Raw genomic sequence first — 23,251 nt, 5'->3', positions numbered from 1 at the left:
AAACGACACCTCTAGTGGATCATATTTTCCCATGGAAGTTAAGAGTCAATCAGGGGTTCTGCTCCTAATTAAAGATTTCTGCCAAAAATCAAGGTTATAATCAACAAAATACCATAAAAACAAATAAAATACTATAAAAGCCTAATAATCTAAAATAGAAAAGCTATGCTGCAACTACAAAATGAGCAGAATGACACAATGGACATCAACCAAGCAACAGCCTCTGCTGTGCTAAGTGTAACCACCGCACGTAAGACTCACAACTCTGAAACACCAGCAGTCAAAACCAATCCATCACCTCCATAAACAATTCATTTACTCCCTTGACATTTAGGAAAGGGCTTGCCAGGGATCACTTGGATAGCTCAGGTCTGTAATGAAAGGTTTTCAAGGAAGTTACAGCTTTTTCACTGGCTTTGTTTTGCAGGGAAAGACATTCAAAATCATGCCACAAAAGCATGGTTTAAATATTTTAAAAATACATTTTTTAAAGTTAGAAGTTTTAACAAAAATGGTTGATAATGATGTTTTTCCTATCCTGTTTAATGAGGGAAATATCTTCGGAAAGGCTAGATCACATGGCTTTATAGCAATATTATTTCCAACAAATAACCTCTTGGACTTTGATTACGAATCCCCTTGGTTAATTCTCATGATCATGTTTAGGCACCAAGAAGCAAAACTCTGAAGATGCTGAACTGGAAAAAGTATTAGTCGGTCTGTATGTGAGCCCAAAGGATGAAAATACCCTCTGCATCTCCCCCGTTCCCCAAACACCTTTTTTTTGAAATCCAATTCTTCAAAGAGTGCCTTCCACAGGCATGTTTCAGAGGCAGTCTACTGAAAAGGGAATTCAATAAATCTGTAAGAAGGGTGGCTTCACCTGGTGAACAGTCCATTCGGTCTAAATAGCGAACCCATCACCCGTGAAGGGCTATCCAGATTTTCAGCACCTCCTTCCCCAGCCGCCTGGGCCATGCTGAAGAAGCCAGGCTAATGGCAACTTTCACATAAATGTACTCTGATCTAGTGTCTCAGTTTCTCTCTACCAGGTAGCCTCATTTCTCTTGTTCCCTAATTGTCACTCTTTCCTTTCAATGTGTCCTTTCTGTACTATGCAGCCTCAGTTTTTCTGTAGGATGAGCAGAGACCGTATCAGACTTGTTCACCTCTGTGATGTATGATAGCCTAATGCCTGGAACGCAGTAGGTTAATAGCCCACTTGCTTCTTATTCTTACATATATACAATGGATAAATATATACGTCAATAAATTCATTCATTTATTCATTGTATATACGTACAATATAAATATGTAATATATATTTATTCATTGTATATATGTAAGAATAACAAGCAAGTCAGCTAAATAACCTACTACGTTCGTATATACAATGAATGAATAAGAATGTGGGATTTCAGATATATACCTATTCTTACATATATACAGTGAATAAATGAATAAGCACGTGGTATTTCAGAAAAGGCTATGATTCAAAGTTAACAATTTGCTTTATTGTATTATTTTCCTCCTGTCTTCGTAACCTGCTCTTAGCTCTTTAACTTGAAAGCCTGTGAGAATAACATCTCTTCTTAATATTACTCAGTTCTAACGTTGCTTATGTAGACTTTCTAAGAGTTGCCTAATTTCACTATGCAGACAGACAGTAAAATGAGTCACTTATTTTTCCAGACAGAGCAGACACATAACTTACTTCCAGTGGGAAAAGGCCTTGTTAACTTTGGCGACTCCATGCTTGGATTAATTGGTTGGCCTGAACCCCATATCTCAGGTTGATCTAAAAGAACTGGAAACAAAAAAGAAAATGTCCCAGGGTGAGTTAAAAAAAAAATCCCCATACTTTAGAACTTAACATTTCAAGTTGAGCTTTACAAAATTATTTTCTTCTTGTCTCAGTACTAAAAAATAAATTTAGGAATGTGCCTCTCCTTATTCTTTTCAAGCAGAGAATAGAAATAGGAGTGTGGTGTGAGTGTGGGTGGGAGGGGTGTCTGTGTGTGTACATATAGCTACATAAAAACTTTCAGTGCAGAATCTGCATTTTCTTTCTGGGTGGTCACTTAAGGACATTCTGAGTATCAGTAGATGTGCTGGCTCTGTCTCAGGTGCCCATTTGAAAATCCAGACATTAACCCCATGGACACTTGTTTTGTTGTAAGTTGGTTTATTTAAAGTCTCCTATGAATATGCTTCAAAACTGAAAATGTCTGGGTTCTGTGCAGTGGTTCCTATCCTTGAATGGTTCTACAGGGTCTTTAAATAAACCTTTTACAGCATCATAAAAAGGAATTATATTATTCTAAAAATGCTTGGTGAATATGTTAAGAGAGCCAGAAAAGTAAGTATTTAGATATCTAACATAGGGCAATTAGGTTTTGGGTCTAAGGACACTAAATTCAATATTTCTTCTCCTTTTTTCTTCCTGTTCTGATTTTTAAAATAGCTACGGCAATGTAAATAGTTAGTGCTTCTCAGCATCTATCCTGTGTCAGGGGCTATGCGAGCGCTGCTGTAACTCATTATGTCATCTAGGACAGGCCGGGAAGTCAGTTGGATGGGGTTTGAATCTATCTTCTGCACTGATAGGACCGCGGCAAGTTACTTAACCTCTCTGTGCTGCCTTCCTTCCGTGTAAAGTGGAGATAATAAAAGTGACCTTAGAGAGTTATGAGGAGGATTAATGGAGGAAAGAGATATTAATATAGTGCATATAAAATGTATGTAAAACATGTATCAGAAGGCCAGTAGCTATTATTATTTATTTGAATACTCACAACCCCACCATGTGGTTGACACCAGTTCCACTTGTGGGAGAGGAAACTAATGATTGGAGTGGTTGAATGAGGTGTCCACGGTAAAAGCAGAAGAGCTAAGATCTGATGCAGGCATACCTAACTCTAAAATACACATTTTTTTCCCCAGGCCATTTCAATTAGTGACAGAAAAAATGTTTTCTGGGCCAGGCACGGTGGCTCATAGCTATAATCCTAGCATTTTGGCAGGCTGAGATGGGAGGATTGCTTGAGTCGAGGAGTTCAAGACCAGCTAAACAACATGGTGAAACCCAGTCTCTACAAAAAATACAAAAATTAGTCAGGTGAGGTGGCATGTGCCTGTGGTCCCAGCTACTTTGGGGGGCTGAAGCTAGAGGATCACTGTGGGAGGTCGAGGCTGCAGTGAGCTAAGAACCTGCCACTGCAATCCAGCCTGGGTGACAGAGTGAGATCCTGTCTCAAAAAAAAGAGAAAGAAACATAAAAAATCGATCTAAAGAAGAATGAGTAGGTACGAAAGGGAAGTGTGGGTATTGAAAGAGGTAGTGTGATTGGTACAAATGCAGGAACTTTACAGGACTTCAGGGGATGAAGTCATTTAAAGAGTAGTTGAGTCCACGATAATGGACACGTCCAGGTATGTGTCTCCTCTCTATCACAAACCTCAAAGATGGTCTTCGCTCTGTTTTAACATGAAAGCAGACATTCTCCAAAGATATGAAACAGCATGTTCTTCATGAATTCAATGCGGAACACAGCTTTGCTTTTTAAGAATGATTTCCATTTTTTATGTAAAGTTTCCAAATAGTTATGGGATTCCTTAAGCAGGCAGATTTAGGTGCAACAAATCAAATCCCATCTCCAGTCACCATACACTTATGTCATGAAAAGTGAGATCGATCACAGATGAGTCAATAAGGAAATGATTGTCTCACTGCAAGGCCATCTTTACATAGGGATTCTAAGTTACGGACATTTAAATCACTAAGGGAGTATTTAGAAATGTTCTTTGTACGTTTTCCTAACAAAAACATTGAAAATAATCAGGTGTGGCTGACTGCTGGCTATCTCTCAGAAGTCATTCTCCAGTTCCTCTGTAGTAACAGAATCGTAGCTGGCTACATGGCACCAAATTCTGTCCATTCGGCTTTGGCAGGAAGTGACCTGTGTATCTTCAGGTTTTGCTCTTAGAATAGTTAGCAGTGAGTTTCAGTGTCCTCACCCCACTTCCTTTCTTCTGAATGGGAGAAGAGAGCTTCAGCAGTCTCCTTGGAGCCAGAGATAAAAGTAACATTTTGAAGACAGCAGAGCTACTCTAGGAGTCCTCTATTGTTTACTTCTAGACTGTTAACATGAAAGAGTTAGAAAATTCTATCTTGTTTAATTTACTGTACTTGGCGTCTCTTTGTTAATGCAGCTTAGTCTACTCATTGTGCTTCTAATTCTTATCATCTTTAACACTTAATACCCTTCACCAATAGGTTCTAGAAAGATAACATGTTATTATATATTTACCAGGGTGCTCCTAAATCAAATAATTTTTTATAAAGACATTTTATATTACCAAAAATAGCTACTGGAGATGCATGCATTAGCCATAAACACATTTCAGGAATAGATAAGATACATTTTATAGAAAGTTGATTTTATATCAGTAAAGCACACAGTATTTACAGCCATCCAAAAACAGGGTTAATTTTAAAAAGTTAAATATTTAACTCTAGAAATAAATATTTAATAGGTAATCTCAATAATAATGGCTGAAATAAAGATATTTCTTCAGCAGCATTGTATTTTTATTTTATTTATTATTTTTTTTTAGGTAGGGTCTTGCTTTGCTGCCCAGGTTGGAGGGTAATGATGTCATCACAGCTCACTGCAACCTTGACTTCCGCTCAAGTGATCCTTCCACCTCAGCCTCACGAGGAGCTAAGCCTACAGGTATGCACCAACATGCCCAGCTAATTTTTAAGTTTTTCTTTTTTGTAGAAATGGGGGTCTCCATATGTTGTCCAGGCTGGTCTCGAACTTCTGGGCTCAAGCAATGCTTCTATCTCAGCCTCCCAAAGTGTAGGGATTGAAGGAGTGAGCCACTATGCCTGGCCTTATTTCTAATTTTCTAAATGATTCAAGGTCATTCCTGGGTCTTGAGCCAGCAAACAATGACTGTTGTGAGAAATCCAGTTGATGCCTTCATTATGAAGTGGAAAGAGCAAATGTGGTCAGGGAGGCTAGACCCCAATGATGGTGACAATGACGGGTATATGAAGGTCTGTCTCCATTTGTGAACCTGTTGATACCTCAAATGGTGACGGTCTGGCTCCCAGAACATTTACTCCATGACAGGGATATGTGTAGATAGGCAGTAATTTTTACTGATTTCTTTTGAAGAATGAACTTGTTAGAAATATTAGCTATTTATTGAAATAAAGTTTCAAATCCTAAAATAAAGAGATTTGAAAACTAAACTCCTACGCTTTACAGCACACCTAGATTGGAATTTTTCCTTCCCATGAGAATAATATATTAAAAGTATCCTTCAAAATACATACATTTAATCTAGAAAAGTTGTACTTTAATAAAAGAAAAAACAAATCTATAATACATATAGTTTCTTTTCCTACCTTCCGCCTTCTGTTCATCAAAAGCTGATTCTAGTGGTGGGCCAAAGAGAGGAGCAAGGGCCATAGTGTCATCCGGAGGCTTTTTGCTAAATCATACACATTAGGGCAAAATAGAGGGAAAAGGCTCAAAAATTATTGCTCAAAAATATATACAAGCCTTCACATATTTTTCTCAGTAAAACAAGTGTGTGTGTGTGTGTGTGTGTGTGTGTGTGTGTGCACTAGTGCATGCATGCATGCATGTACGTACAAGCTCTATTAGGACTAGAAATGATTTTATAAGGATGTCAGATGTATTATGGGACAAAAGAACTGGTAGAAGGTGAGATCCTTAGTTCTCAATGGAGGGCTGAGGTGCTCATCCAATAGAAATAAGTTGAAGGAGAATAACTCTTTCAAAGCATCATGATTCTCTATACCTAGAAGAGATAATACTAGAGATGAGAGTTTATTGCAAAGCACCTTTCTCCCCAAGATCTCAAATACCATTTATATTTGATTTCACCACATCTCTGTGTTGTGGTTAATGCAGTTTATAAGTAGTGAAAGTCAGGCATAAGGATATTAAATAAAAAGCTACTGAGAAGTTTCATCCTTCAATAGACTAGTTATAACCTCCTAATACCCTGATACAATAAATCTCAGAAGGAGAAATATTGAGAAATCAGGGGAACAGGAGGATAATAAGTTACACTGGCATCCCTTCTCTTAATTATTACTCCAGACTGATTATTAAGAAAATGATGCATGATTATCTTCATTTCTTCTCCAAATCTGATTCCCCTTATTGATCCCAATGAGGTCTATGTGTGTATGGTAAGGGGTAAGGAGTGAAAAGGAGAGGAGAGAGGTTGGAGAAGGAGGATAAATATTGAAAATAATCCAGTTTATAAATAGAAATAGCAGTCTTCTTATAAAACAATGCCCATTTGTACAATACTTACCTAACCCACAGAGTACACTGTAAAATACAATGCTTTGCCAAAAGCTAAAAGCAGAATGGAAAATTCCTTCAGTGTGTGGCAGGTGGAATGCATCATGAGATGGTATCCAACTAGACAGGCTTCTTTTCATAGGGTAACATAATGATATTGTAGATCAGCATTCCAGACACCAAAAGACCTCTTTAGAGAACTTTGGTGGCCCCATCAGGAAGGGGACTGAACATTCTGATAGACAGTTACTTCAGATAAATGCAGAGTATTTCCCTAAAGGTCTCCCTTGGGCTGACTTACGAAAAATAATAACATATTGGGACCATGCTATGGACATTTGAACTGACATGTTTTAGTAGATCCTTTATTAATGGGAGCTGAGAGTTTAGCCCAAAGGAGATTTGCTTACTTGTTAAAAGTTCCTGATGCCTTTCATAAAACACAACTAACGTCTTTCACACCCACCTTATAAGTTCTGGAGTTGGTGTGGAACGCCTGGGTCTTGCCACTTCTTCACCTGATGCACAGGACAAAGGAACTATTTAGACATATTTTTTACCATTCCCTGATACGTCTTATAACCTATGTTTGGAAACACTTAGAGATTTACGTCTCATCAATAAGCAACTCAAATGAAAACTTTACAAAACAAACCTTCTCCCTTGGCAATGCAACAGCCATATATTAGGCATATGTAGTGGTGTTTTCTCTGGCATTTGTAAAACCTCATTAACTGAGGAACTTCCGGTGACAAGCCATCAAAGAGAAGATTTGTATACTGCAGTGCTTAGTGAAAGAGCATGCCATTCTTGGAATGTCTGCTGCCTTGACTGGTTCTGCTTTCCAATTAAGAAAATACTAAGCCAGGCCATATGTGTAGTACATGAATCCAGCATTCTCTGCCTGTTCTTTTCTTGAAATGCCAAGAAAATGTATCTTTAACTATGAACCATGAATTTAGAATTTCCTAGTATGTGTTGTATGCAGCAGAGGAGAATTGAGCCCTATGTATGTTATAACTTATATCACTTTGGTTGACTAACATTCTTATATCAAAGAATGGGTAAGTTGCTTCTACTTTCAGTTCCTTCTGCCCCCCTGTTCTTCCCACCCCTAGCATCAAATACATACTTGATTAAATTCATTTCTAAAGTTAAACAATATAGCAAGAGTTGACAAATATAGACAGAAAATAGCAATTAAAATATTTATCTTCAGAACTTAAATATTAATCACTCACAGGGGCCCTCTATCATTACAAGAATTCTTTGCTGTAAAAGTAAAAAAAAAAAATAAAAATTAAGCCCAAGAATGTATAATTCATATGTATATATACTCCAAGATCCAAGGAACTATTCCTTCTTTTAAATCATATGCTATTTCTGGTAGCTAAGATATACTTACTGGATAAGTTCCTTTTAATTGCACCCTAGAATTAGAAATAGACACTATAAGGTTTAAGACCACATATATGTTATGTACAATATGTATTATTTCTCTCATTGCAATTAAACTGAACTCAAATAAATACAGATAGGGAAATGAAATTTTTCTCAGAACCGCATTTAAGTTGGAAATTGTAGATACACACATAGAAATCAGTTTTTTATTTTACTCAAAGATTATAGAGAGGAAGGAAGGGTAAATCGTAAGTCTTCTGGACAAGAAAAAACCCTTACCTGGGTAGATTTGGTAAATCAAATTCAAATATTGAATAGTCCATTAAAAAAAAAAACTCTTGAACTCTAGCTGATAAGAATGTTTAGCATATGTTTTTTGATGTTCAAAAATTACAGTATGTATTTAGGAGTAGTGCATGCTCCTTGTCAGTTGGGGTCCCTAGGTTGCTAATGGAAACAGTCATCAGTTGACAAATGTGATTTTAAAAGGTATAGGTGGCAAGAGTAAAAGGCAAGGAAACTTGAACCATCTGCCACTGAGTGAACTGTTTTATTCAGAAAGCCAGGGAATTCCACCCTATGCACTCATTCTCCCAATGTCTTCCACTTGTCTGCCACCAGGCCCATCAGTCATGAATTGGGAGTAATGTCTTTAGCTCAAGGTATTGTGATATTACTGGAATACAAATAACCCTGGCAGGAATAATCTGAGCAGGTCATTTCCAGTTTTTATAATGCCTTAGCATAAACTTATTTAGATAGTAGAAGGATTGATTAGATAAAAAGTTTTGATTAAAAAACAGAAGTGGTGAAAAGTTCTTCGTGTGGAATGCTACCAGAAAAGTAGACCACCAGGATGGTTGCATCGTGGGGTAAAGCATGGCTTGGCATGTTTGCTGTAGGAGAATGACAGAGGCAGAGTTGAGGACAGGGAAAGCTGAAGTACATAGAAGAAAGTATTTCAAGGCTGGGCATGGTGGCTCACACCTGTAATCCCAGAACTTTGGGAGGCCGAGGCAGGAGTATCATCTGAGGTCATGAGTTCGAGACCAGCCTGACTAACATGGTGAAACTCTGTTTCTCCTAAAAATACAAAAATTTAGCCAGGTGTGGTGGCAGCTGTATTCCCAGCTACTTGGGAGGCTGAAGCAGGAGAATTGCTTGAACCCAGGAGGCAGAGGTTGCAGTGAGCTGACATCGTACCATTGCACTCCGACTTGGGCAACAAGAGTGAAACTCGCTTTCAAAAAAAAAAAAAGTATTCCAAAAGGCGACACCATGAACACATTTGGCGGATGGTCACCAAACCCTTTTTTCCTACTTTTTAATTTTTAGTGAAGGCTCAATCTGGTGGTCACAGATATGTTTTCTTCTCTCAAAGTATAACATTAACAGCTTAGGACAAGATTTAGCACCTCTGTAATAGACCTAAAAGAAGCTTCTTTCCCTTGTTCCTAAGGCTATATAAAGATTTTCTGTCCCATTTTGAACGCATTTATGCGAGGAGCAGTTCCAATCTGAATAAAGTTCCATTCAATGCTTTCTCCATATCTCAAAACTATATTTTCTGGCTTTTTTTTGGTCTAATAATATGATCTGTTTCTCCCTACTAAGTGTGCCATATAGAGAATTACTACATTATTTATACTTTCTAATAAATATGGCCACATATATCTGCTGAGGCCATTATGGAAGTTTGGATACAGGTTTGCTTTTGGAAAAGAAGGCTCTATATACAGACATGATTGGATAACAGAAATAATTAGATAACAAATGTTTTTCTGGATTATGAACCCTCAGATAGAATTTCATTAATAAGATCTGAAGGAAGAGATAGAGGGGATTCAGTTCCAAGCAGTCAATCACAAGATTGGTAAATGGCTTTGAGGGAACACAGCCTACCTAGCACTGTGAGGCCTGAAACCCTGGAGGTCCCAGAGGCTATATTGAAGACCCTTTTGTCTCTCAGCCCTACTCCTTTAAGTGTTAATATCCATAAAACCAAGAAAGGTACAGAGCTCCTTTTACAACCATCAATTCCCAGATTTGTCAATTCATTCAATAGGTATTCACAGTGGAAAGGCACTAAAGAAGAAGGTCCTGTAACATTTTTATTAAAAAGTCTTCATGAATGAACAATACCAGGTTAAGTGCAAGCAAGACGTGGCAGAAATTTTCAAGAAAACTCAGTTGTTTAGAAATTAGGAAGAACAAAACTAATATCAGTTTAGAAAGAAACAAATGTTTGACAGATCAGCAGCAAGTCGGCAACAAAAGAAAAGTCCTGCTATCTGCTCGATGGGAATACTGATCTCTGATGACCTCAGTGTTGTTGCAGCAAGACATATCTAGAAAAAGACTGAGGTGATGATCATACAAACCACATTCAGGAAAAAAGACCATTGGATTCAAAAACCTTCCCTTTTCAAGTGACCGTATATTCCTTCTTTCAATGCTTGTTTGTTGTTACATGTACATTATGAATAAGTTTCCTCACTTTGAATGAATGAATTCACTCTTTTCATAATCTGTGATGTCACTTAACAGCGGGGTTAGAATCATCCATAGATTAGCAGTCTCTGCAGATGCCATCTTTGGATGGCATTTGTTACGTAGTTTAGCAGACAGCCACCAACTGGTCACCTGGGGCTGGATATTTGCATCAAATAATAATGGACTAACTGGATTGGCACAGGCCTAGGGATATTTCAGAGAGCACTGTTTTCAGTTCCATTTCCTTTCTTAAGGGACTGACCAGGTAAATGGGGGTCATTTCAAACATAACAAAGATCCTTCTTTTTATTGCTTTAAATTCATGATACTCTTCAACTTGAGGAAAATGACAGTTTTCACTTTGAACAATTAATATTGGTTTACCCTCCCAAAGTTTGTCTTCTGTGATGAAATTTATTTAGAATTATGTGATAGCCTAGGAATATTGACTTGAAAGTGTGTCTCCCTCTCCCAAGATGGAAATCGTAACATTGTATCAGCATATTCTCACCACTGTAAGTTATGGTCCAGGGAGCTATTTTGAATTCAGGTTTAAAAGCAATGATGGCTTAAAAAAGGTGTCCTTACGTTCTTAATAGTTTTATTATTCTTTATTATCTCTTTGCTATCAACTTGTATGGTATTTTCTGGTGACTCTCTAGGCCTTTAATGCACACACACACACACACACACACACACACACACACACATGCACACTCCATATATTTTCCAAATTTAGTACTAGGAGTTGGGATTCCCATGTATTAATTTGGTTCATTATGGGAAAGTGCTCTGACCATTCTAAAATATGCCCCTGATACTTAAAGAGGGTCACAGGCTTTCCACCAGTAAACCTATTTCATCTGCCTCATTCATACTGGGTTATCATAAATTTAATGGGAAACCAACCTGGCAACCTTGCCTTGGCAGCAATTTTCTCTATACATGTTTAAGGTAAAAATGTTGAGAGTTCTTACCGGGCTGCGCCTCTGTGATCAGCAAAAAGGAAGAGAGAACAGACACCTAGTCAGAGAATGATGGATCAGTCAACAGGCTTGGGTAATAGAAGACTTCATACATAGCTACAGCTAACCAAACACACCCTCCAGACAATCAGGCCAAAGAAAGACAGGCAGTTCTAGTGTTTAAAGCTTATTTAAACCACAGGAGGCTTTGGGAAACCTTAAAGAGAGGCTATTAGTTGTACGATACAGCTTTGCTAATATGAATATATAAGCTTTAGTTATGTGTACATAAGAATAAGGTAGAAACATACTGACAGTGTTTAATGTCTTGTCAGAGAAGTTTCTCTCCAGATGGTTTGGGGAGAGGGTACTTAGAAAATGGAGATAGTACAAAGCAAATTGTTTCCCTACAGAGCAGGGTGTTAGCAAATATAGACAATCATGGATTTCCCACATAGTTAGGGTGCAAAAAAAGCTTACGAAAAACCAGAGGCAGGATTTAGACAGCCCCTTTCTTTGTCTGGATTTTTTCTTTCGTGTTCTATGGAAGGTATGCTTATGAGGATTTTTTTTTTTTTTTTTTTTTTTTTTTTTTTTTTTATGTTGAATGTTCTTGGCCTAGCGATTTGGGCAGCTTCTACCAATAGGATGTGAATGATGAGAATGTGATGGGAAAGACGAGGAGCGCCTGACAAACATAGTTGGGAGTGACAAAACCTGTCCAGCAGCAACAAAATGCCGGTGGACCAGATGACCTTAGAAAACACAACAAGCAGCTGTATGACTTCTTTCTTTTGCTTTTCAGACCTTGACTGTGGCTGCTATCAATGTACTCCAACAATCTCTGATAGCTCTGCCTCTTTGGGAGCTTTCTAATGTAACATGAGTGACTAGGAAGTGAGTGGGGAAGAGCTGTTGTTCGGTTTTCCTTTCAATATGTGGGCTAATGCATGGATTCGCCAGAGGCAGCCTCCCGAAATCAAAACTGGGAACACAAACACAAAGACAGCTAGGACTTTGTTCAAACGTAGAGATGGTCTTTCTAGAACATAGATAGGAAGCAAAAACTTGTAGCTTTTTACATCTAGTAGGCCTCCACGGATATCTAGTTCAACTGGCTATATGCTATAGAGAGGAAGGTGAGGTTCTCAGATACACAGCTAGGAAACAGGTAGAACCAGAGACAGAATTTAGATCTCTGATTTCTCATTTTCTCATTCTTTCTATGATGCCAAGCATGGCATTGTTGAAGAACTCCAAAAGCAGAGAGCCATTGTGGTTAACACTGGGAATGGTAATTTTTCAGACCAGTTTGTAAGCAGCATTGACATATTACTCTAGTCAATTTACTTGTAATATTATAGACTTTATTATTTGCCTTATTCTCCCTATTAATTCCACCTTTTAAATAAACCTGCCTATATGCATGGATGCGTCTTAAATAAAATGAGAAAAAAAGGACACATAAATACTTATTTCTGGGCTTAAATGATCTTATTGACTAATCCATACTGTGTTTTGAGAAAAATTCAAACACTTTTTTATATATTATTCTTTAGTGACCAGATTAAAAAGTTCTTTGTGTAGAAGGAAATGTGGGAATTTCATGGTAAACAATTCACTTTTAAAATACAGCAATTAGAGGACTAAAAGTGACCCAAGATGGAAATATGCAAAATAGAATACAGATTGCAAGCATTCAGAGGCAGAACCTTACATTCAAGAAGCTTTATTATTAAAGTAGGTGCAAAAGTAGTTGTGGTTTTTGCCATTACTTTTAATTTAAGGTTATTCAGAACACTTTTTCAAATTAATTTCAAATATATTAATCTACCCAAATTGAGTCATATCTTAATTTCCAATAAATTATAAACCTATATTTCTAATCGCAAGTTCAAGCTTTTATTTTTTCTACTAAAAGACAACCTTGCAATACAGCATTTTGGAAACTCCACTTGAAAAATGCCTTCATCAGGGAATAGCTGTTCAAATCCATGTAGTCACAGGCTGATTAAACAGAACCCCAAAGATACAGCTAGAAGCTGTCCAAAGTATAGACCCAGAAAGCCTCAAGGGCTATGATTAAGAGCCATCTGAAAGCTTCAAAAGAAAAAGAATTCCAGAAGCAAATGGAAGGGCTTTATATATGTCAATTATCACCATTGACGAGCAAAAACCGGCTTAGGCTATGCTGGACAAGGACAGAAAAATCCCAGGAGGGTAGGATCTTTGCCTGTTCAAAATTTTATTTTACCCTTTCTCCCATCATTTCCCAAGAATGTCAAAGCCTTTAGCATTCTATATTTTGTTTAAATATAGAATTTTCTTCAAAGGCAGAAGAAAACTAACTCAGTCTCTGGTCTTGATATATTCTATAAGCTGAGCGAACTACGTCCAGAGTTGCAAACCCAAATGCTTGCAGGAGTAAGAAGTGGGTGGGGGGCTAGGGGGCTGGCAGTCAGGCACATACACATTATGAGACTCTAGAATAAACTGGCCACTACTCAGTGCACCCCATGTCTGCCACGTGAGAATGTGGGCTTAGGCCTGCCAGGTCTTCAGAGAGATGATGGGCATCCGGATTTTCTTTTTAATTTGAAATGTTCTAGTTTTGAAATGTGTGCTAAAATTGTTTTTAACCACACAACCAAACAAAACACCTATTCAGTTGTTCAGAATCTGCAGGAGGTCAATTTATCTCTGATTGCAGGCATTTGTAGCATACATAACAAGCTCTCAGTAAGTACTCTCTGCTGCTATTACTACTTCATTTCTGTGTCTGATTACTCAGAGACCTTGCAAGTGGTCTACTTGTTTTCTGAACAAATTTCCTTCATTCTTAATTAAATACTGTGTTCAATATCCAGATTTCTCTTTTTCTTCCAGTGCCTTCTGGAGAAGGTTTTGGAAAACATTTTATTTTCCCTTCTACTTTTATTTTGGTGTTCCACTTAGAGATAACTCTTATTTTCTACCTTGAGGCTATTTTCAAAGTGGATAAACACTGCTAATCTGTGATTTTGTCACTGGAATGAAGATCTAGAATATGGTATATTTCTAAAATTTTCAAAATGAATATGTCTACATAAAAGAAAATACTGCAGCCTATGTCATCACAGTCTTCACAGTGTTTTTATGTCACACGGCAGTTCTGTTTTATTATTTTTTGCATAACAGAGTTCATTTAAATTCAGTTAACTGAGATACCTTAGTCTTAGTCAACGTGAATAAAGTGTTTTAACATATTTATCATTTCCAATTAACCAAACAATCTATCCTGCTTGTCAAATTCATTAAATAACCGAGATTTTGAAGTTTTATGACATTCTAATTTGCTAAATTCAGTGCTCTGGGCAAACACAGATGAAAACGGCCAATGAACTACAAAGCACTAAACAAATATGATTTTTTTATAGTCTCCTTTTAGCAAATTGAGTAATTAAAGTTAGAGAATTTGCTAGGAAGGAATTAGAATGCATGATCACTATGTTTATTAAGATTCTTACAAGCATTCCTATTTGTTTTTAAATGCTTTAGGGTGAAGACAAACTATTTGGCAAGCATATATTTGCCCCATTATTGTAGGTGTTTGAATGTATTTAAACTTGGGTCTACTACATATCACAAGTTAGATTACAGAGACTGCCTATTATCAGACATATCTGAGATGATCTTCTAAAATTTCATTTGGGAAGAGAAACAAAGAACCTGCTAGTAACCAAGGTATCATCAAAATGACCAGGCAGAGGAATCAACATGGACATTTACAAAGAAAAATGAGGTGAGGGAGTGATGGGGGTAAATTACTGTAGTTAAAATTGCCATGAAGAACAACACGAGAAAAACTAATGAAAAAGAGAATTTTAATTAATTTATTTATTTTTGAGACGGAGTTTCGCCCTTGTTACCCAGGCTGGAGTGCAATGGCGCGATCTCGGCTCACCGCAACCTCCGCCTCCTGGGTTCAGGCAGTTCTCCTGCCTCAGCCTCCTGAGTAGCTGGGATTACAGGCACGCACCACCATGCCCAGCTAATTTTTTGTATTTTTAGTAGAGACGGGGTTTCACCATGTTGACCGGGATGGTCTCAATATCTTGACCTCGTGATCCACCCGCCTCGGCCTCCCAAAGTGCTGGGATTACAGGCTTGAGCCACCGCGCCCGGCTGAAAAAGAGAATTTTTAAAGCACCACGGGCAAACCTCAGGCCACAGAATCCTGTGGGTATTTGAAGTGGTCAAATGTGGTTAATTCAGAAAAAGATTCAGGGTCTACCAGAATAAATGAAATTGCATAATGGAAGGAAAGGCTGTTAAAGAGCACCAGTAATATTTTGCTGCCACAGAGCCGGCGAGGCATAGTTGATTTCAGAAGCGGGCCGTTTAGCTTAGTAATAATCATAATCATAGCTGCTTATTTTATTTTTGGAAACCAAAGAACTTGGGTTCACAGTCTGAGACATTTTAATGTTTTGGTCTCATGTTTTGGTCCTTCCTGTGCCTTCTGTCCCTCCTCCCTCCTATCCTATGGCTTTTCTATAAGCACAGTATCCCGTATGTGGGACAGTGGCTGCCAGGATTTGGTCTGTGGGAAGGATCAGAGGTGAAAGCACTTACTGCAACATCCACCTAGGTGTGTTAACAATAAGCCAACCACTTCTTGGTGCTGTGAACATGGAACATAATATTTTCCTATTTTCTAGCAGAGAGGTCAACTCTGTCAGCCATCCTGAGAGCACGTTCCCAACAAACCAGGCAACCAAGAAGAGAACCAAATTTTTTTTTTTTTTTTTTGGAGATCTGTTCCTTGTGTTTCTCTAAAATAAAACGATGTAGGTACATCATATAAGATTTGTGTTGCCACCAAAAATCACCCACTGCTACTAAAAATTAACATCCAGGAGGTAATTTACATTTTATAAAGATCGTCTTTTGCAGTCTCTGACAGTTCCAGGAGGGGATATTTTGATTTACTAAAACAAAAACAAAATAAAATCCCCCAGCTTCCCATTCCCAGACCAGCTTCATATGCATTCCAGATGCTACCATGTTGAACGCTAATCAGAAATTAACTTTAAAAATGTTTGCTTAGCTCATGATATGTAGATGTAGCTTGACTAATTCCATTGGAAGCTGCAATAAATGAAACTTAGTACCAAAAACATTTGATCATATGCCTGTGATTGAGGCAGAGGTGAATCTTAACAAAATTACCCCAGGGCCCTTAATCAGTAACCAACTTCCCTTTTTCCCATGTTCCATAATGAGACCTGGTCATGGTTCGCAAATGTTTGTTTTTAAAGTTCAGAACCTTGTTTAGGTATTAAACACAGTCAGTCATTAGATATGCAGATAATGAAAATAAATAGAATGAATAATGTTTGCCCCCAAAGTGGAAAGGACTTATTTCTTACCGGACTTTTCCTCTAAAAGTGTAGGCATGGGGAGGAAGAATAAAGAGAAAATGAGAGAGGTGAAATGTATTTTCAAGAAGAAACAGGTCAAGGCTCAGGATAACCTTACTTTAAGGCAGCTCTTGAAGGCATTGCTTTTACAAATGTTTCCTAGGTCATTCCTAGGCTGGATGTTTGATATGCTCATTCCTAGGCTGCTGTTTTTAGTTCAAGCAACAGAGAGCATAGGCGTGGACTTCATTTGAGCAGCTAACCACATTCTAATCTTTCTTTCTTCCTTTCCTTTCCTTTCCTCTGAGCACATTCTAATCTATCTTTCCTTCCTTCCTTCCTTCCTTCCTTCCTTCCTTCCTTCCTTCCTTCCCCCCCTCCTTTTTCTTCTCTTTCTCTCTTTCTTTCTTTTCTTTCTTTCCCTTCCTTCCTTCCTTCCTTCCTTCCTTCCTTTCTTTCTTTCTCTTTCTTTCTTTCTTTCTTTCTTTCTTTCTTTCTTCTTTCTTTCTTTCTTTCTTTCTTTCTTTCTTCTTTCTTTCTTTCCTTCTCTCTCTCTCTTTCTTTCTCTTTCGTTTCCTCTCCTCTCGTCTCTTTTCTTTCTTTGTGAGACAGAGTCTGTCTTGCTCCAGGAAGGAGTGCAGTGGCATAATCATAGCACTCTGAAACCCTGAACTCTTGGTCTCAAGAGATCCACCCACCTCAGCCTTCCATGTAGCTAGGACTACAGGCATGTGCCACCATCTCTGTCTAATTATTTTTATTTTTTGTAAAGATAGGGTCTTGCTGTGTTGTCCAGGCTAGTCTTGAACTGCTGGGCTCAAGTGATCCTCCCACCTCAGCCTCCCAAAGTTCTGGGATTACGGGTGTCAACTTCTATGCCTGGCTTAATCTTTCTTTTGAATGGTTTACTTTTATTAACAGATTTGTGGCTTGACAACAAAAAAATGATGCCTTGTAATATTAGGAGGAGTTGGAAAATGCTACCCATGCATTGTAGCCAGGTATGGTCATGAAATGAAAATATGAGATTTTCAAGAAACTCCAGTCTCACCAGGGAACCCAGCACCTATCATCTTCTCCCAAATCACCCTTGCTTCTTTGATCCCATCCTTAATGTCCCCCCATTTTCCATAGACAATTATGAATTCTTCTCCCTATGAGTAGTCCATGGCCCCTTGGAATCCCTCTTACTTCCTCAGCACCTGTCTTAGTGAGGCCTTCATTAACACTCACTGACAGCATACATGCTTCCTAGCTGATGGTCCTATTTCCAGTTCCATCTCCTAATCCATCCTTCACACTATCCTTGGAATCATTTTCCAAAAATAGAGAAGTGAATATATCATTCTGCCCTTAAAAAACCTCCTTGCTACCCAGAAAATAGAAAGCCAACTTCATTCTATGGCACTTAATGCTTTGGTGATGGGCTCCGGCTTCCCTTCCCACCCTCATCTTCCTCCATTGCCTTTCTATGAAGCCTGCACTTGGCTGCGCTCTCCTGGCTCTCTTGGATGTGCCATGCACTTACATGCTTCCCTGCTTTCTGCCCATGCTGTTTCTCCCTCTCCCCCAATCAAAATTACCCATTCCTCAAGGTCAGTCACATTTCTTCCATCAGACCTTTCCCAGACTTGCCTGTCAAAATAAATTGTTCCCTTCTCTGGTTTGATTGTGACCCATTCCTTTTGTTCAAAATAATAAATAAATATTGAAGGCCTTTCTATTTGCCTGAGATTTATTAGCCTCAGAAAGTGAAGGTACACGTTGCTGGTACATTTCCACAATTTTTATTTTGCTCTGTATTATTTAGATGTATCCACTCAGTTATTAACACACAGTAATGGCTATGCATGGACTCTCTCTAGCTCCAAACATAGAACGAGGCACTCAACACGTTTACAAATTCCCCTTTTCGGGAGCCATTACAACGTTATACAAATGTTTGAAGCACAGTGTCTTTTGAAACATAAAAAAAAATTGTTCTCTGAAATAAGGCTGAATTATATATGGCACAAGCCATGTGTCCTCAGTTGCAATGGTTCTTTCAACAGCTCCATAAATATTTCAGTTAGCTCCGATTTAACTGTTAATTTCTCTGCCTATTAGTGACTTCAGGAGCTTACACATGTTACAAATGCTCTAAAGAAGCGGCACGGCTTGGTACAACATTAGTGTAGATTATGTGTTCAGATCTCCAGGGCAGAATTTTCTTCTAGAGCAAATAGCTAAGGACCAAGGAAGAGGCTACATCCTTGTAGTTTTCAGTCCTTGAACTAAAACTCTTATTATAAGGTAAATTTCTCAGCATCTTGTTTAACTAAAATCAGAAGATTAAACATGAGCACACAAATGATAAGGGTTACCCCTCTCCTCCTCCCTACACCTCTCCACCTCAGGCTGCCTGATATACTTAACCACCTTTATTTAATATGTTATTTTGCTCTGGCAGTGCCTATCAACACCAAGGCTACGACCTCAACCTCTTAGCTTAAAGGTTTCTTCAGAATGTTGAAAAAACAATAAAAATGAAGATGGGGGAAACAAAGATTTTTAAAATTTAAAATTGGCTAACAGCATCAGTTTATTTTTAATGATGGAAAAGATCAATAGGGTAACTGGGAAAGAGAGATTTGCTTCTGGGCTTACTTGTAAGTGGAAATAGAGTGAGCGAATTTTTGAATTAAAATATACATTTACCTAAAATACAACCATTAAATGGTTATAAAGTACAGGGAATTTTTTTTTTTTTTTTTTTTTTTTTTTGTCCAGTAGCTAGCCTAAGAGAATACAATTTCTAACTGACAAGGCTTGTTGAAAGGCGGCTTATTCCATAATCAACAGCTTTCCAAGAAACTCATAGACCTCTATCCTCTGCAGCTGGAGAGTCTCTCTGGCTATTGTTACTCCAGATAACATGGTAAAATGCAAGTAGTCAACCAAGTTATGTTTTGTTGGAGTCTACATTTTTGCATAAGGGCTTAGAAACCAATTCAGAATTGAATTCTGTTGAGAGTCAAAGCTAATAGAAGTGAGTGAAAAAAGTATAAACCAGTTTTGACGATCACTGACATGAAGGTTTTGTGCTCTGATTACAGCCCTGCTCGCTTCCCAGCTTAACAAGGAATTGAGCTGCCGTGGGAATTTTTGGCATCAAGCATCATAGGTTAGGATCAAGACATAAAAAGTCAGGTTGAATCTAAGCCTTTAAAGAATCCGCAATCACTGAACTTTAAAAATAGGATGGCTGGGCCGGGTGTGGTGGCTCGGGCCTGTAATCCCAGCACTTTGGGAGACCGAGGTGGGTGGATCATGAGGTCAGGAGTTCAAGACCAGCCTGGCCAAGATGGTGAAACCCCATCTCTACCAAAGATACATGGTGGCGGGTGCCTGTAATCCCAGCTACTTGGAGGCTGAGGGAGAAAATTGGTTGAACCCGGGAGGTGGAGGTGACAGTTAGCAGAGATTGCACCACTGCACTCCAGCCTGAGTGACAGAGTGAGACTCGATCTCAAAATAAATAAGTTAAATAAATAAATAAATAAATAAACAAAGGCTGTATCCTGAATCTTTCCTTTTATTTTTATTTTTATTTATATGGTGTATTTTTAGAGATAGAGTCTACTTTTATTCCGCAGGCTGAAGTGCAGTGGTGTAATCATAGCTTACTCTAACCTCAAACTCCTGGGCTCAAGTGATCCTCCCATCTCAGCCTCATGAGTAGTTAGGATTACAGGTGCATGCCACCACACCTAGCTAATTTTGTTTTTTATTTTTATTTTTGTAAAGACGGGGTCTTGCTATGTTGCTCAGGCTGGTCTCAAACACCTGGGCTTAAGCAATCCTTTCAATGTGGCTTTCCAAAGCCACATTGGGATTACAGGCATGAGCCACTATGCCCAGCCTGAATCTTTATATTTTAACAAATGGGATTCTATTATAAAATAATCACTTTGTTTCAGTTATTTATGACTAGTTTGGTATTCACAAAGTGCAAACGGATTATTCATTTATTAAGCCATTAACGGACTTTTTATGTCTTGATCCTAATCTGTGATGCTTGATGCCAAAAATTCTCACGGCAGCTCAATTCCTTGTTAAGCTGGGAAGTGAGCAGGGCTGTAATCAGAGCACGAAACCTTCATGTCAGTGATCGTCAAACTGGTTTGTATTTTTTTCACTCACTTCTATTAGCTTTGACTCTCAACAGAATTCAGTTTTGAATTGGTTTCTAAGCCCTTATGCAAATATTTATTGAGCGCCTAGTAAATACCAGACACTATTTAGGGACATCAGTGAACAACAGAAAGGGCAATAAAAGCTTCAATGGCCTTACGTCTGGGAGTAGGGGAAGGAGCTAGACAATCAGCAATAAATACCGTCATGCATTGTATGTGGATGCTTTGGTCAATGACGGACCACATATACCATTATGGTCCCCTAAGATTATGATAGAGTTGAAAAATGTCTATGCCTAGTGATGTCATAGCGTAATGCACTGAATGCATTGCCCATGCCTTTGTGGTGATGCTGGTGTAAACAAACCTCTGTGCTGCCAGTATTACTAAGCACAGAATACTTAATAATAAATGGCTGTTACAGTTTATGTATTGACTCTACTATTCATTGTTTTTTTTTTTTTTTTTTTTTTTTTTGAGTATACTCCTTTCACTTATAAAAAAGCAAGTCAGCTAACTGTAAAACAGCCTCGGACAGGTCCTGGGGGCATTTCAGGAGAAGGCATTGTTACCTGAGGAGGTGACGGCTCCATGTGTGTTATTGCCCCTGAAGACCTTCCAGTGGGACAAAAGGTGGAGCAGAAAGGCAGTGATGAGGGTGGTCCTGACCCTGTGTACGTCTACTTTAATGCTTGTGCTTGTGTCTCAGTTTTTAACTGAAAAGTTTAAAAAGTAAACAGAAAAATTTTAAATAGAAAAAAGCTTGTGGGATAAGAGTATAAAGAAAGTATTTAGGAATACTTTTAATATTATAAAGCATTACAATACTTCAAATACTATCAAGAAAGGGCATGAAGTATTTACGTACAGCTATACGATGTTTTGCGTTAAATGTTACTAGAAAAGAGCCAATACATTTTAAAAAATTAAAAGTTTACAGAGTAAAAAAGTTATAAAGCTAATTTTATAAATTTAGTGTAGCCTAACTAAATGGTATTTACGAAGTCTACAGTAGTGTTCTGTAATGTCCTAGGCCTTCACATGCACTCACTGACTCACCCAGAGCAACTTTGAGTCCTGCAAGCTCCATTCATGGTAAATGCCTTATATTAGCATACCATTTTAAAAAATCTTTTATACCAGATTTGTACTGTACTTGTTCTATGTTTAGATATATTTAGATACACAGATAGTTAGCATTGTGTTACATTTGCCTGTGGTAGTCAATATAGTAACATGCTATATGCATTTGTAGCCTAGGAGCAATAGGCCATACCATACAGCCCAGGCGTGGGGCAGGCGATGCCATCTAGGTTTGTCTAAGTGCACTCTGTGATGTGCACATAATGATATGATTGCCTCATAACAATTAAGCAACGCGTAACTGGGTAATAATTAAATAAGGAAAATTTTTAGTATTTTAGAAGACAAATGGAATTTTAAAAAGTAAAGCGTAGAAAGGGGTTCGGGAATGCCAGGGCAAAGAGTTTTGTGATTTTAAATAAGGTGGTCAGTGTAGACTTCCTTGAGAAAGTAACTGAGCAAACACCTGAAGTTGGTGAGGGAGGTCACAATACAGCTATCCGGGGAAGAGGGCTCCCAGGGGCCGGGAGGAGTGGAAGGAGAGGGAAGAATGGCAGGCATTTGTCTAGGGGTGGGGGGATCCTGACAATAAGGCTCTCGAAGATCACTGTGAAGACTTTGGCTTTACTCTGCTCCAATGCAGATCATTGCTGTTACTTCTCAGGAGTTCTGAGGTGTGGACATTTAGTAACTCTTGGGTGTTGAGAAGAGGCATGGATAAAAAACATCAGAAAACACCTGGTTATGATAGGTGCTGTCATTTGTCATTCCTCTTTGGAATCATTTTGATTCCCCGTATACTGCATTTAAAAAATTATGAAATAAAGATGGGCTTCAAATAGGTTACAAAGTGGAAAGGGCAAAGCAGACTGCGGTCAGTTCATCCGCCCGGTCTCTGTTGCCCGCGCCAGGACAGGCAGCTCGGCCGGCAGGCACGGCTCTGCACCTTTTCTGTGCTGGTCACTGTTTCAAGCTGCAGCTCCAAGGTCTGTGGGCAGTTAGAGGCTGTCCTTTGGATGGACATAAGTCAGAAGGAAATATCACCTTCGTTCTGTTTAGAAATGAACATTTTCCCAGTCTTTGAGGACAAATGTTTTGACAAAATTAATGTGGGTGATTCACACTCTAAGATATTATTTCTAAAACAATAAAAAATACATTTACTGCTGTAGACGGCTGGCACTAAAAATCTCCATCAGAGGGCAAAGGGGTAGATTTTTTTCTTATACTTTTATACTTATTTACACATTATTCATGTATGTGTAGAAACTTAGTAAAAAAAATTGTTTTAGAAAGATAGTCATTGATACGTGACCCTCAAAGTTGAAGACAACTAAATGACTGAAAACCTCAGGCTTTAGATGAAAAAACAGTCTCACT

At 38.3% G+C, this 23,251-nt stretch overlaps 1 protein-coding gene across 19 annotated transcripts in view; it reads right to left on the bottom strand.

The window, feature by feature from the left end:
• The window catches only part of SGIP1 (SH3GL interacting endocytic adaptor 1), a 219,875-nt gene that overhangs the window by 67,784 nt on the left and 128,840 nt on the right, over positions 1-23,251 (bottom strand). For 12 of the 19 annotated variants that reach the window (XM_074380980.1, XM_074380981.1, XM_074380976.1 and 9 more), the window contains 6 exons: positions 16,623-16,634; positions 11,224-11,235; positions 7,758-7,782; positions 6,819-6,870; positions 5,419-5,504; positions 1,715-1,807 (listed from right to left, as the gene is read on the bottom strand). In XM_074380980.1, the coding sequence (XP_074237081.1) occupies positions 1,715-1,807; positions 5,419-5,504; positions 6,819-6,870; positions 7,758-7,782; positions 11,224-11,235; positions 16,623-16,634 (280 nt within the window). The remainder of the gene's footprint in view (positions 1-1,714; positions 1,808-5,418; positions 5,505-6,818; positions 6,871-7,757; positions 7,783-11,223; positions 11,236-16,622; positions 16,635-23,251) is intronic. The other 7 variants (XM_074380975.1, XM_074380984.1, XM_074380986.1 and 4 more) reach the window with 1 other exon arrangement.

This window comes from Saimiri boliviensis, chromosome 11 (assembly GCF_048565385.1).
Source record: "Saimiri boliviensis isolate mSaiBol1 chromosome 11, mSaiBol1.pri, whole genome shotgun sequence".
NCBI lineage: Eukaryota > Metazoa > Chordata > Mammalia > Primates > Cebidae > Saimiri > Saimiri boliviensis.
This window is presented reverse-complemented; position numbering and strand designations above follow the sequence as displayed.